The sequence below is a fragment of the Streptopelia decaocto genome (assembly GCF_964273445.1).
Source record: "Streptopelia decaocto genome assembly, chromosome: 8".
In the NCBI taxonomy this organism is placed as follows: Eukaryota; Metazoa; Chordata; class Aves; order Columbiformes; family Columbidae; genus Streptopelia; species Streptopelia decaocto.
The window spans coordinates 14690571-14705700 of record NC_138662.1 but is presented as its reverse complement, the minus strand read 5'-3'; the positions used below and the strand labels follow the sequence as shown (position 1 = coordinate 14705700).

Here is a 15130-nt window from a genome sequence, read left to right as displayed (position 1 = left end):
CATGCTCCCATGTGGGCTGCAGACACACTGCCTGCAGGGTGGATTTTGTACTTGCTGGTGGACCCTCAGCAATGCAACCAAAAATAAGCTCAGCTCCCAAATGTGTAGCAAGTAAACATGTCCAGAAGTAACATTTCAATTGCTCAGAACTTGGAGTATTTAAAATTCTCTCCTCTGTTCCCAACAGTAATCCAGGTGTAATCCTTCCACAGTGAAGAGTCATTGGATATCTGATTTTGAACACTGCAAATTACAGAACATATTGCCAGCCTCTTCCATCTCTAAAGACAGTTCAAGAAACATTCATGTTCTATTTATAAAAAATAAATTATTATGAGTATGAGACCAGGGTTTGTTATCTAAGTCAAGGTGTAGCCATACACGTAACCATGCCACCCTTTTGTGCATTACCAGAAGACATGTGCGGTGCATGTGCACACAGCAACTACGTGCACATTTCCCCCAATGCTCCATCAAACAATAAATAATTTTAACCATCTATGTGACCTGACAGCTGCCAACTTGGGGCAGTTCCTACATCTCGGGACATAAACCATTATCTACAAAGAAGCTTAGGAAGCAGGTCTTTCATGACACACTGTTTTTTTTAATTTCGAGAAAAAACATTTTAGAGCAGTTTTGAACACTTACCTCCTCGCTGCACCAGCAACGTGACTTCACTTCCCTTAGGACATTCAATCAGCATATCCACCACCTGGTTGTGAGTGAGGCTCTGCACATTCTTCTTGTTGACTTCAACTATAAGATCGCCCTCCTTGAGGCCACGGCACCGTGGGCTGTCCACGATTTGTTTCACTCTTTGGCCACCCCCGCCAGGACTGTCTGCTATAGTAAACCCAAAGCCCATAGGCCCTTTCACTATATGCACAGTTATGAGTTCAGGTTGTGTTGCTATTGAAGATGCCAAAGAGACCGTGTCATTGGGGTAACCATGGGGTCCGTTGGAAGAGACCTCAGCCGGGCTGCTGGGTCTTGCTTCCTTTGTGCCATTTACTTTCCCTGTTTTACTACTGTGGCTTGCCGGGGAGTCGTAATTTTCCTGCCCATTCACGATGATCGGCTCTTTGTCCAAAATTGCCACGGATGTAACGAGGCTTGTGTTGGGATCATCGGGATCGAAGGGCAGGGGGTAGCCTCGGCACAGTTCGAGGTCCACGCTGGCACCGATGGGGATGGACTGGAAGATTTTCACAACTTGAGCATGAGTGTGTCCCAGCACACATGTATCGTTCACGCTGACTATGACGTCCCCTGCAGAGGACACAGATATACCAAACATATTGTTTTGTGCATGTGAGGACTAGAGCCTGTGAGCTGATCCACAGGTACCACTCACAGGTAAATAGCAGCATGTAAGTACCTTCGCAAGGAAAAGGAGTGATGACACTTGGCAAGCAAGAATATCTGTACACAATGGATTCGCTGCATAAAGCCTTTATGTATATAAACATTTTTGAAAGTGAAAATGGAATTGGCTCATGAAAAAAATTAATAGATTCAAATGATAGTATATGGCCCATTTAACAGTTATTCTGAAGCCCAACTCTCACTATTATACACTGTGCTACACTGACATATGATAGAAACAAAACTGAGAGCACATGAGACCTATAACAGAAGGCTCTCAAACACCAACTGCTCAAATATGGTGCCATGTGTCATGCCTCAGACATACTTCAGCCTGAAATCTAGGCATTGATTAAGTTATGATTCATATTTTAACACTGGGGCTGCAACACAGGGATGTTTAATGTTGTGATGCTCCATCTGCAAGTGAGGGGTTGTGACCTCAAGTGAATCGTAACAGGATTTCATCATGCTGGGCCCAACCTCTGGCAAAACAAATTGGCCCTTGGTGCCTCCACACAGGGAAACTTGCCCACCCCTCCACCCGTTCCCTGGGAGTAGCGTGGGAGATGAGGTGAGCAGCACAGCAGATACACAAACACAGCACGATGCAGCCCTACAAAAATACAGCAGCCATTGCCACAGGAGGGAGCAGTAACACGCAGCCTGAGGTGGGACCCCACAACTGCTGGCAGCAAGGGGAAAGCAGGAGCTGGCAGGGCCCCAGCTAGCTATTTTGACACCTGATGTGAAATTCCAGCACATGAAGTGCCTTGCTATAAGATTTTGAACATATCCTTCAATGTATATCTCACTTTGCTGCTTGCCGATGGGAAAGCTGAATGCCTTTTCCCAAAATGGGGATAAGGACTACAGTCCTCTATGAATTGCACATGAAAACAGCTGTAAAAACATAAACCAAAGTAGTGGTTGTGATTTTGATTTAAATCATCGATACCTGTTTCCATTTTGCCATCCAGCGCTGCAGGGCCATCAAGCACCAAACTTTTGATTTGAAGAAATTCATCCGGCTCATCTCCTCCAACGACGGTGAAGCCGAAACCCCTGCTGCTTTTCCTTAGCTTGGTGTGGATGAACTTCCCTTTTAACTCAGAAGGGTTTCGTGTAAAAAAAGGTTTTCCTGTGTAGGAAGTTTGGAAAATCTATAAACAGGCAGGCAAGTGTGTTTGATCTGCTTTTTCTCTGTCCCTCCCCACTCTAACAAGTACACGGACAAACACAGCGGTGTGCTGGAACAGGACTGAAATTCACTCCAGCATCCTCTCACCTCCTCAATCCACCTGTCTCCTTGGATCTAATCATGCAGTAAAAGGAGTGAGCAAAACCCCTAGTGCCTGGTGCTTTTTTAGCTGTGGTTGTGCACACCAAAGCCTCAAGGCTACAAAGGCGAAAACTTGCTGGTTTAAGGAACGGAATATATTAAAGCCTTGGATATGTGTCTTATCTCTGTCCTGAGGTGGTTACATCCATCCTAGGAAGGATGGGAGAGGGGCAGCACAAATGCCTCCTACAGAAGGAGACCGCTGCGAGAGTTTCTGCAGAAAGGAGTATAACTGTTTTTCACCACTTGGCTTTCTCCCAACCCACCAAGCAAAAAGAAGCTCCTGAGCTGTGTGAAGACACTGCATGACCCTTTAGCACAACCCCCTCACCCCACTACCGCTACCACCCTGTGGCCTCCTCTGGTGAAAAAGGGGGAGGATGCTGATGTTGTTCTTCAGACACTGTTTGAAGTCTTTCCTCTTTCCTTTTTGTTCCTTGCCTGATGTGGATGAAATGCTCTGTTGTGAAGTACTGATCAAAGAGCGGCCCGGGACCAGAGCAGCTGTTGCTGGAGGGCTGTTATTGCTCTCCGGGAGCACGGTTAAGAGGGAACGAGGTGCTCCAAAGACAAAGGCACATACTTGCAAAGCATGTTGCACAGGCTCAGAAAGTGAAATCACAGTTGCTGTACTTCACAGGGACAACACTAAACATCTTTGCACTTTTAATTGTTTTTAATGCTTAGAGGGGAAAAGACTGTGCCACTAAGCCCTCTGGTGACAGCTCCAGGATCAGCAGCATGTATTGCAGCCAGGAGAGCTGGCGTACTTTCAAAAACCTCAGCAGCACTGCCGTGGGCCTCTGTTCAGAAAGGAGACCAGAAGGAGGGGATTTGAGACTCGTAAGGCTTTGACTGGGGGAAAAAAAAAAAGTATATTTGAAGATTATTCATGAGGGGGCCAGTGTGAGGACTTCCAGTCTTCTGCCTTTGAAGGGTAGCACAGGAACAGGGTGATCCTGCACATCGTGGGCAGATGCTCTGCCCAGACCCCAAGCTGCAAAAAAGCCCTGACTATTGAGTGCAACCCAATGTCTCAGGTAGCAAATGCAGCTGAGAGGCAACGGTCCTGTGCTGAGTTCTGGTTCAAAAGATGAGCAGAACAAGCACAGCTTGCTGGCATCTGCCTACAAATACAGGGTGAATTTACCCTGTAGTAACAGGCTAGCAGCATCACAGGCTATATCCCACCTACTGCATTTGGAAAGGGATCACATTTTAAATTAGTGTATCTACAAAACCCCAGGTAGGAGAGAGGTGTCAGGTCATAAGGAGGGTTCCTTGTGCCCACGTCCCCACCAGCAGTGCCATCAGTGGGAAAGATGGGAACCTCTGGGCATAGGACAGGCTGACAGGGAAGATGGAAATACCTGCTGCAAATGGAGAGTGAAAGAAGAGGGAACAGCGCTGAGAAAGGAAGAAGAAAGAATGAAAGAGAGAAGGAATCATCAGCTGGTACCAGGACATGTCACTCAGACTGGTCCTGAGACAGAAAATGCTCTCCTAAAATGTGGCTGGCTGTTGGGAGTGAGGCTTCTGATGTCATCCCATCCCATGCGTGGTGGCTCCTTTGCATCACCGTGCATGGATGCTTGGGCATCCCTTCCTTCAGCCTCACAGCATACAAGACAAAGCTGACATTCACAGGTGTGTCCCCAAGGAATACCAGTGTTTTTGGGGCACTGTAATGACATGCTCAGGCCTCCTGTGTTTATTCCTTGCTGCAAATCTGGATTACTCTGATGTACTCTAATATCCCTCAGGAATGTGCCCGAGGCTTTGGGTACTGTTAAATTTCACAAATCTGTTTCTGGAAGGGCTGATCTGCTGCCATCTACAGCAGGGAGCACTCCCTGGCTCTTCATGGCAGGAAAGGCAGCCCAGGACAGCAGTACCCTACACCAAGCTTGTTTTCGGAAATCATGGCTGACCTGCAGAGCATGGGAGTATTTCCCATCTCCTGGGGCCAGCCTCTCCCTGGATGGTCCCAGCTCTTATCAGGATGAGATAGATCACACAGAGATCTGGCAGGATGCTCCAGTCAGATTCCCCCTCTCTCAGCTTCCTCAGCCTTTGGTTCCTGCAGACCAGGGCAATGCCATGCGCTTGCTATGCAATTCAGATGTAGCCAAAGATGAAGCCTACTTACAACCACTTGTAACCAGAGAGCACTTGTATTGCAACAGGTACAAGAGGACCTCTCTGCCCCTGCTGGCAACCTGATCTGGCAATGCTTCTGCTCACACTGCAAATTCAGGAATGATTCATTCATGTCCTGTCTGGTTCGTTATTTAAGACAAGCAACTGGTCTGTGAGCAGTTGGCTATACACAGACCATTGACACTAATAAATAAGGCCATAACAGCCCAAAGTACTTGTACACATGTACAGGTTCAAAGGGAGTCCTCAGTACTATTCCCTCCTCATGCAGAGATTCCCAGAGGAGCTTGAACTCAGGTTTTTCAGAAACATCATGTAATTTGCTCCTAACATATGGCCATGACACTTGTGCCTTTACTCTCTATTACTATAGAAAGTCAGCTCTGCAAGGCTCTCCAAACAGCAGAGGATCTCCCTGTTCTGGTGTTCTCCCCACCTCATACCCCCCTGCAAAGTTTCATTTGGATTCAAAGCACACAAAAAGGAAAATCCATAAAGTTGCAAGCCAGATTCGTCTGTGGCAATACCAGAATCTGGCTGCTCAGGTGTAACAAATACAACCAAGACACCCTAGCTCTTCAAAACCAAGGTCCTGCCAAACAATGCCAACAACTTGTGCATATCACAGCTCCCAAATATGCTGAACAGTTTCCATGGCTCTTAAACTATTTTAACTATTTTAGCTACCTACCTACGAATGCAGAGTTGAGGTGACATTGGCTTGAGCTCTCAAACTAAAACCATGTTGATGCATGTCTGTGTCTTAATAACAGTGCAACATGGTGAGATTTCATGCTGCTTTTTGGAAGGGAATGTTGACCTATGAGAATGGAAAGAAATCTCTGCACTAGATCCTATTATAAGAGCCACTTTCTAAACTCAGTAGGTTTAGAAGGTGTAGAAGCCTAATTCTTGTACATCCATACAGCTCTGTATAAAAGGGTCTCCTCCTACCTGCACTTGTATCCACCGCAGTTGCTGCTAAATCCCACCAATGTTGTACCTTATGTTTGTACCATGCCTTTTTAAAGACTTGGAATGCTACAAATGAATAGTCACAGTCCTTTCTTGATGCAGGCAATCTCATTTGCCTCTTTAATTTGGCAACAAATGTGGTCTTGAAACAACTAGTCTCAAAATCTATGGGAGTTCAGATAAATGGGCACGTGCCTTGATGTGTAACACCAGTCACAGAGATAGTCCCTTTGCTGGTGGTTGAGAGAATTTCATTCTCAGGAAAAAAAACCTTGTTCCACTTTTACAACAGGTTTAACAAGGTTGTTACCTTGCACGGGTGCTTCCCGAACTGCCTCTTGGTTGTTTGAAACATGGTTTGGAGCAGCGGGTGGTGGGAGAGATGGACACTCCTCTGTCCATTCTAGAGAGGGCAGAGAGGGAAATGTTACTTGTTTCACAACAGCGCTATGAGCTTCTATATGTACACACACTGGGAACATGGGAGCAGAGGAGATGTGAGAAGCATGGCAAGAAAGGAAACAAGAGTCATGTGGAGAGGGAATAAAATGAATGAGACATCCAAAAAAACCAGTCCTGGAGGACCCTCTGTGTCCAGGTCTATTGATCCATCTGCTGGGACATCCTAATTCACACTCAAATATGGGACTTGATTTATATCTAAGTGGTCTTGACATTTATATGAATCTATTCCCCATGGCAGTCACAGTAGAAGAGCTGATGTTGTGGGAAATGGGGCTGCAGGAGGAATGAATTATTTTCCCCTTAGATAATAGCTGTTGTTGAATAACTTGGTGCAAAAGCTACAACCCAAATGTCACAGGCCCCTCACTGCAGAAACAAGAAAAACAAGAAAACAAAACACATAAAACAAGAAAAATCCACATAAAAAGGCTGAAAAAAATAGAAAAGAAAAAAAAAAGTGTTTAAAATAATTAAATCACTTCAGATGTTAGAACTGGGCAACAACCAAAGGTCTTGGGTTAAGTATTCTCTCATGCAGAGGGGTTTCTCCAGTGCATGTGTAAAGGCAAACTCCTCATCCCTTCCATAGCCTATGAGTCCCAGTGCAGACTGCAACAACACCAGCTACAGTGAGTAACTTGATGGAGAAGACTAAAGAGGAAAACACCTGTTTTAATTGCTTCTGGGAAGGCTAGAAACTGTCCAGAAATAAAGAACATTACAAGAAAAACCTCTCCCCTTTAACAGGGCTGAAAACTGCTATGTTTAAGTGGTTATATGGTTTAGATTTTCTCTTTTGCTGCACCTTACGTGAGGTTGCATGCAACCTTTCCTGTGTGCGCCATTTTGCCTATAAATGCTAAGGCCATAGAAAGAGGACAAATACATTGGCATGGTGCTGCCAAGGTGAGGGAGGGCACGTTCCCTCATGAAAACCCCAATCATCAGGCCCTCCATGGTTCCAACCTTCTGGTGGCTGTTGCTGTTGCTCAAGCTGTTTCTTCCGCTTCGCTTCAAGAACTGGGTTTTCATACTGTGTCTTCCGGTTGATGTGGCTGGAGATGAAAGAGAGCAATAAATTAGGAAAACCTTTATGTGACAAACAGGAATGACAGCCAGCTATGAAACTGCTCTGGGGAAAGGAGTACAATACCAAACAAACCCAACAGCAGTGTACGTGGAGCAAGGCTCACCTTGTCATGCCTAAAAGAATATTCAGGAAAACAAGCAGATTCCAGTATTGATATGATGTGTTGAGTACGAATGGTTAATTCCTACAAACACATTAAAATTAAAAAAAAAAAGACCAAAACAAAAACCAACAACTGGTAACATCTGTCAGTTATCTGATCAATGCACACTAAAAGGGCACCTTAAAAATAACAGTGCAGATGCAGGCTATGAACTGAAAATCTGGGCTCCAAACGGATCAAAATATACCCAGAATTAGCCACCAGAAGATACTCCCAGTGGAAAGCAGTGTTTGATGAAATTACAGCTGTCTGTCTCGGCAGCTTTTGACCTGTATGGGATATTTGGAGCTAACACCTCTTACCAATCTCAAGAAAAGGAAAAAAAGTCAGTCCAGGCCCAAACATGGCAGACAAGCCATGCACTCTGCAGGGGACTAACCATCCTATAAAAGCAAAGGATGGTCACCGGTCACCAGCCACAGGTGACAGGGCAGTGGCACCAATCGAAAACCAACGAGCTAATGAGTTCTGTAAACGATTTCCAATTTCAAGGTATCTTCAGAAAGTCAAGAAAAAAATGATAACTGCTTTAAAAATTATCTAAACTTTTTCATGATACCATTGTTTCAATAAAACTATTATGCAATAATAGAGTGCCTGAATTGGAAGGGACAGAGACAAACGCTCAAATTATAACCATCTTGCTAGATTACAGACAGCAAGTAAAATAAACTTATGTCTCATTGCTGTTAGTTTTCTATTTAATTTCATCACTAAGGAGTGCCACAAAACCAGCAGACATGTATATATAAAGTGACAGAAAAAAATGCTATAAAGACCTCTTGGCATGGCATTTAATAGCCGAAAAATATTCTTGATGTCTTTGGTAAATAAATGTCAAGCCTTAATTACACAGTTTGCTAACCTTGTTTCCCTAGGCACAGATGGCAGGGACAGAAATGAGCCAAAGCAGAGAGAAGCTGTATTCCATGTCTATTCTGAGGGCTATCATAAGCCATCCTACTAGACAGGAGTATACACATAATTAAAAATTCATTTTATGGGGTCAGTGATGAAACAAAACTCAGATGTCTGGTTTCCCAAGGGAGCAATCTGACATCTAGATCAAGAAGAAGTTGTTTTAATTCCAGGGAGAATCCCATTAGACCTGTAATTCTATTCACAACAGCACAGCCTGATGCAAGAACCTCTGCCAGGGCTGTTCGGTCACACTGGCTCATCCATTCCTCCTTTTGAGTGTTTTCTGATTTGTAACCAAATTGGTGGTCTGCTTTGCACCCTCATATTTAGACCATAGCAAAGGGGATGGAGATCAGTTAATTGCACGCTTGTTAATGTTCTCTGGATAAAAGCATTTTGTGATGTGCTGGGGCTCCTGCACACTCAGACCCAGGGGTGCTCTGTATCCCCCTGAGCCCACCCTAACCCCAGGGGGCTGCTGTCAGAGCCCACCAGGTGATGGGGAATGGCAGGGCAGGGTTTGCTCTCCCAGCCCCCGTGGCATCCCCCAGCATGTACAGGGGCCAGGGTGTCCTCCTCCTTGGTATGAGAAGCTACCAGAAAAGCCTTCTTCTGCCCAACAGGCACACCAGAATCGGAGAGCAGCACTTACTCTACATAGTAGACACCATATATAGGATCCTCAATTTTCTCCCAACCAGCAGGCAACTCTGCAAATAGAAAAAGCATTACTGAAGATTCTGTTTGTTTTGTTTTGTTTTGTTTTTTCTGACAGGTAGCTGCTCCTGCTCAGCATGCAAAACTCATCAGTAACTCAGAAATCACTTTGAAAACTTTTCAGAATGATCACAGCCTCCTTTTAAAGGCTGGCATAGCACGGCACCAGCATCATAGCCTGTCCCACCAGTGCTGGATTAGCAAATCAGTGGGAAGGTGTCTATGCCAGCCAATTTTAGATTTGTTTTTTACATTAAACAAATGATCAATAAATTTCTTTTCTTGGAGTGCCTCAATTTCCCTCCTGGTTTGACCACCATGGGCAGAGTGGCCCTGGATGGAGGCACCACAGTGGGAGTTGATGCAACAGGCCTGCAGCATTTTAACGCCAACAGGAGCAGCCCTGTGGAGAAGGACTTGGGGATACTGGTACCCGAAACACTGGCCCAGGTTGCGCAGAGAGGTGGTGGATGCCCCTTCCCTGGAGACATTCAACACCAGGCTGGACGGGGCTCTGAGCAACCTGAGCTGGGTGAAGCTGTCCCTGCTCATGGCAGGTGGGTGGACTAGGTGACCTTTGAAGGTCCCTTCCAACCTAAACTATTCTATGATTCTATGATAAGATGGGTGAGATTATGGCAGCAACTGTAGCACACTAACAGAGAGACCACTTGCATCTCCTGTGCCAGGACTGAGCTTCTTATGCTCACCACTCCTGAAAAAGTGGGGTTTCTTTACTCCTTTCTTAGGGATTTACACTGCATTGCTCAGTCACAATCTCAACGCAAAAGCACATCTTGAAACAGGACAAAGTGAATTTAATGTACACGCCTGGCATATGGAATCCACCCAAGTGGGGCTGGCACACACAGATGTATTTCAAAGCATAACACTTAATGTAAAAACACATGTTGCCATAATCACATGTAACAAAGATTTCGTTTTTTAATTAGCATAATTAACAAAAAACAGTTCTGAAGATGAAATTAACATTTGGAAATGTATCCACTTTTGTTCCTGTTGGTTTTCTAGACTGCACATGGTACTTTAACCATAATTAGCGAATGTGATAAAATCACTTCAGCATCCAACTGAGGGTTATTAAAGCTGTATGTATTACTTAAGGGCCTGATCCTTGTCCCATTCAAACACAATGTTCCTGTTGGCTGTGGGTACTGAAATAATCATCCTATTAACAATACAGAGTGGCGTGTTTGTGCAAGACTGTGAATCAACTCTAAAGAGGGCTCCACCATGCTATGGACTGTGCAAGTGTGGTTCCACAGAGAATGTACATTCATTTAAATTAAAAAAAAACACAAAAAAGATACTGTCAGATAACACAAATTCAAATACTCCATGCAAAATAATTCTTCAAAATTTATCACTAAATTGACAAGACTGATAGTAAATAATCTGTTTGTTTATTATTAAATGCAAAGATTTTTTATTATTATAAATGGCATCAGTTGCTGAGCACTGGCAATCAACAATGGCCCATTGTTTAGAATAAATGTAACTGTCTAGTTCTGCATTTATAGACTTCAGCTACGTTGCCATAAGGATAGAAATATCTCCAGACTGAGGATGAACAGAATCTATACAAACACACATGGACTAATTACTCAAAGTTTATGTTTGTGTTCAGAATTGGCTGGAGATCAGAGAAAATCCATTTTCATGGGTTTTGCTCCACATGTCCCTTAGTTGCAGATATAAGGCATGTTTTCCATTCTTATAACTATTTTATCCTTATTGGGTTTAACATCTTTGGATTCCTTGAGACATAAGCAATTAAATGCAAGCCAGTGCTAACTTTTGGGCATGAAAATACTCCACAATTTTATCAACAGACTGATCTGAAATGAAGGCTTCAGAAACAGATATTCCTTTACAACGTGCAAATGTGTGTGAGAGAAAGTTTAAAAGTTAAAGGCCAATCTTGAAAGTCTTTTTGCAAAGGGAACTCTCAGGTTCACAAAGGAGTCCCATATGGTGAAAACACTGTGGGACTGGCTTAAAGAGTTTCAGTGCAATTAAATTAAGACCTAGCACGCAAACAGGAAAATCACATGTTGTGGCAGCCACCTAATTCTTTGCACTATGGTGAAAGCAGAATGGTAAAGAGACCGAGCTGGGGGCGGAAGAAAAACAAAAAGTGAATGAGGGAAGGGTGAAGTAATGCACAAATGCCTTAAAACGAGTTTTTTACTTATTTTCCCGCTAAATATCTTCTGTCTACTTTGGACTATTAAGTGTTTTCTATTTTTAAAGTTTAAACTTTTTTTTTTTCTTTTATTCTGTTCACAAAATGTTTTGGTATTACACTTTTTTTCAATTATTTTCTTTTAAAGAACTTTCACAGGTCAGAAAACCAGCACTTTCCTTAACCCCAAAAATGGTATTGTGCCAGAATCTTTCCAGTTTTCTATCTCTGCAGCTTTCCATTTGAGGAACACATCTCTGTGTTTTCGGAAGTAACAATGCACAAAACTGCAGCTTTCAACACATTACTCATTGACTACATAGATGTGCTTTCTGACTTCTAAAAGCCTCTGAAAGTTCTCTAAAACAAAGCCATGTTTCACAGTCAAGCTTCTTAACGGCTTTAAATTATTCATCTCCCTTCTCTACCTCTCCTGCCAGACTAAAGATGACCGAGAGTATCCAATTTTATTACAACTACAAGATTTCCAAGAATATTTTGCATCCTTAGGAGCCTGAGTGAGCCATACGGTTTTTCTCTTGGTGCACCCATGCAGCACTCTGCAGCCTCAGAACATCTGTCAGCGGGTAACTTCAGTGGAAAAATATCCAGTTTTACATTTTTAAATCTAGGGTAAATACATGGATTCCTACTGAGATGCCCCTGCTTAGTATCCTGCCCTACAGAGGGGATGGATGGATTCCTAAAATACAATTTCTCCAGCTACCAGGTATTTTATTTGCACTCAGTTATCACTAAAGGAGCTGGAGATGACCTCAGTATACTCTGCTCTTATTGCTCCCTGTGAGGCCAGGAGGATCTGACCAAGCGCATGCCCAATTCTACTCTAAACTTTCAATTTTTGTGTCCTTTTGTAAAACTTTCCGTTAAAAGTAAGTGACTTATTGCTCCATATTCAGCCTCCCTCTTTTGAAAATAAGTAGTTGTGCAAGTGCTTCAAGTTTTAATTTTCTCATATTTAGAAAAGAAACTGTTGACAAGCTCAGCTGCTAAATATCTGGTGCCAACCGGTTTGTATTAATCACGAGTAATGTTAGTGAATAGGCCACATGTTTTCATGCCCCCTCCCTAACGCTGCTGTAGCCAACCAAGGGATTTGAAAACATCTTTCTTTACACTGCAACATTTGCAAATCTCAACAGTATATTAATGGGCTATGAGCTCAATAAAGCTTATCTGCATTAAAACAAAGCATATATCTCATGATGTTTGAGCAAAACACTTGTGTATGTAAGTACCTGCAGAACTGGGATCAGGCTTATCAATTAATGAGTTTCCCTGCATCTATTTTTTCAGCTCTTCTCTTGCACTAGATCCTGATATCACACTGAAAAAAGGGAACATTTCCATTTCATTAGTGCCTCTAAATTTGCCCTTTCCCCCCACCTTGTTTTAAGTCACCCTTTGTGAAGACTGTCCTGAGAAATCTTAGCAGGTTGTTGGTGTGCATCCACCTACTTCTGTTACTCAGTCTGCTGCTGATTATTTGTATGAGCTGAGCATAATGCTAATGTACCACTACAGCGACTGCATTTTTCTTACAACTGTCATCTCTTTCAAATGCTTGCGCTAAAAGAAGTTAGGTCTCCAACATTATTCCAGGCATATTATCCAGAGGATCAGTTCCTGGAGTAGTGCTAAAAGTCCACTCAATAGCTGCTGGCTGCTGAGGCCGTATCAATCACACAGAAGCAGAATACACTTACTTGCAAGTCATTACAGAAACCAGAGGTTAATTCTCTGGTAATACAATCCTCCAGTACGCAGAACTATAAACTGTAAATACAGTCCTTTTTAAAAGCAATAACAGACCTAGTGGAAATAAAATCCTATGCAATCTTTTATGCCTTTCAGCTTTCCAAATGCACTAGAGCATAGCTGAACAGAAATAACAACTACCTCCACCATCAGTATAAACAGAATGAGCACCACTGAGATTAGATATCAAGACAGCATTCTTCACAAAAAGATGCAGAAATAAAAGCGTACCACATCATTGAAAATCATCTGTTTATAAAATCACCTACTGAGAGAAAATTTTCAGCTGTTTCATTCACAAGCTCAGCAGAAGCATCCTATGCAATACTTAAACTTTCTGAATCACTCTTCTCTTGTCTGGGAAATGTCTTTAGCCCCAGTGAAAAAGCATCACTAGCTACTCTATTTCAGCTTTGGCATCTATAAGCTTTTTCTGGAGCCAGTGATGCCAATGGGAGAACCCCTGATTTCAGCAGGATCCAGGAGGAAGCAACGTTGAGTAAACCTTGCAAGATTAAGACCCTCCCACTTTCTACAAACTCCAAATCAGTAAGAAAAACACTGTAGATTTGAAACCAGGGGAGGATTAATGCTTTGTATGCTAGAGAGGTTTTGCTAATAAATTAGGCTTGTTGAAATAAAGAAACTGAAAGATGCAAAATGATACAAAAGAGAAAGTAAGTAAAAGCTTGAAACAGTGCAGTTGAAGTCAAACATCAAAATGAGAGATGGATGATTTACCTAGTTCACTGTCCAGTTCCTCCGTGTGTACCCCTTCTTCTCCAAGGGAAGAGCAGTAAATGAGACAGAAAAAATTAAAAGAAAATTTCAGATACCAACACCAAGCAAGAAAATCCCTAAAGTAAACAGCAGAACTGGCACTAATTATCTATAGACGATGCCCAAGATTTCCATTTATTGCACTTTAGTGATCTGAATATTGATGGATCTGATGTAGATAACGAAATAACTGTTTCTTGCATTCTCAAAGTATCTGTATTAATTTACTACTTGCATGCCACAGTTTGGTATGGCCAAGTAATGCATTTGTGTTGTTCTCACTGTAATGAAGCTTTCTCCCTCAGATCTGCACGGTCCGACCTTCGCAATCCGTTCTGTCGACACATGGATCCATCAGAAGGTTAGACCTGAATACTAATGAAGAAATCTGAGAGGAAAACCTTGCATCTAAATAAGAACTAATGTAGCAAGGTTTTCAAGAAAGTACCTAAATTTATGTGCATACAAGGTCCAATTGACTTCACCGTAACTACTCAGATGATTTAACACAGACACAAAGTGAAGCGCCTTGTTTATCTGGAGGCACAGGCCCACACTGAAGTCCAGATGTACTGGTGAGGCATATACAGGAATGCACCAGTTTTAGCAGGGCACCTGGGACAAAGATCACATAATTTTTCAAACACACAAAGCCATCAATATTCACTGTTATTCATCTGCTCCATATTCATAAGTTAACAGTGACACAAATGATTAAAGTATTGCTTAGCCTATAAATAATAATAATGCAGTCTGAAAATGAAAGATTATGACAAAACCAGAACAAAGATGGTAAAAACAATCTTGGACCTAATACAGTAAAGTATAAACCACATCAATGAATGATAGAAGCAAACAGAAGATGTAGTTTCACAGTATTTCTTTTGAAAATTTGGACACCTAAAAAACCAGTTCCATGACCTGTTCACAATATATTCTACCAAAGAAGTTGTTAAGGACCATTAGCATGAAATATGAATTGCAATTTCCTTTGATAGCCTAAACAACTGCAAACAACCAAAAACATGTTAGGAACATGTATCCTGATGAAAAAATAAAACAAGGCAACTGCACCCAAACAAATCTGAAATGACATCTAACATTCATAACAACCACAAACAGGATGGGATCGAGCCTGAAAACTCAAGTGCGCACACACAGCCC

General features: G+C 42.6%; 1 protein-coding gene across 18 annotated transcripts in view; it reads right to left on the bottom strand.

The window, feature by feature from the left end:
- MAGI1 (membrane associated guanylate kinase, WW and PDZ domain containing 1) overlaps positions 1–15130 on the bottom strand; it is a 341410-nt gene that overhangs the window by 52922 nt on the left and 273358 nt on the right. For 14 of the 18 annotated variants that reach the window (XM_082060139.1, XM_082060151.1, XM_082060150.1 and 11 more), the window contains 5 exons: positions 13928–13966; positions 9137–9194; positions 7277–7365; positions 2327–2509; positions 652–1272 (listed from right to left, as the gene is read on the bottom strand). In XM_082060139.1, coding sequence (XP_081916265.1) covers positions 652–1272; positions 2327–2509; positions 7277–7365; positions 9137–9194; positions 13928–13966 — 990 coding nt within the window. The remainder of the gene's footprint in view (positions 1–651; positions 1273–2326; positions 2510–7276; positions 7366–9136; positions 9195–13927; positions 13967–15130) is intronic. The other 4 variants (XM_082060149.1, XM_082060147.1, XM_082060148.1 and 1 more) reach the window with 2 other exon arrangements.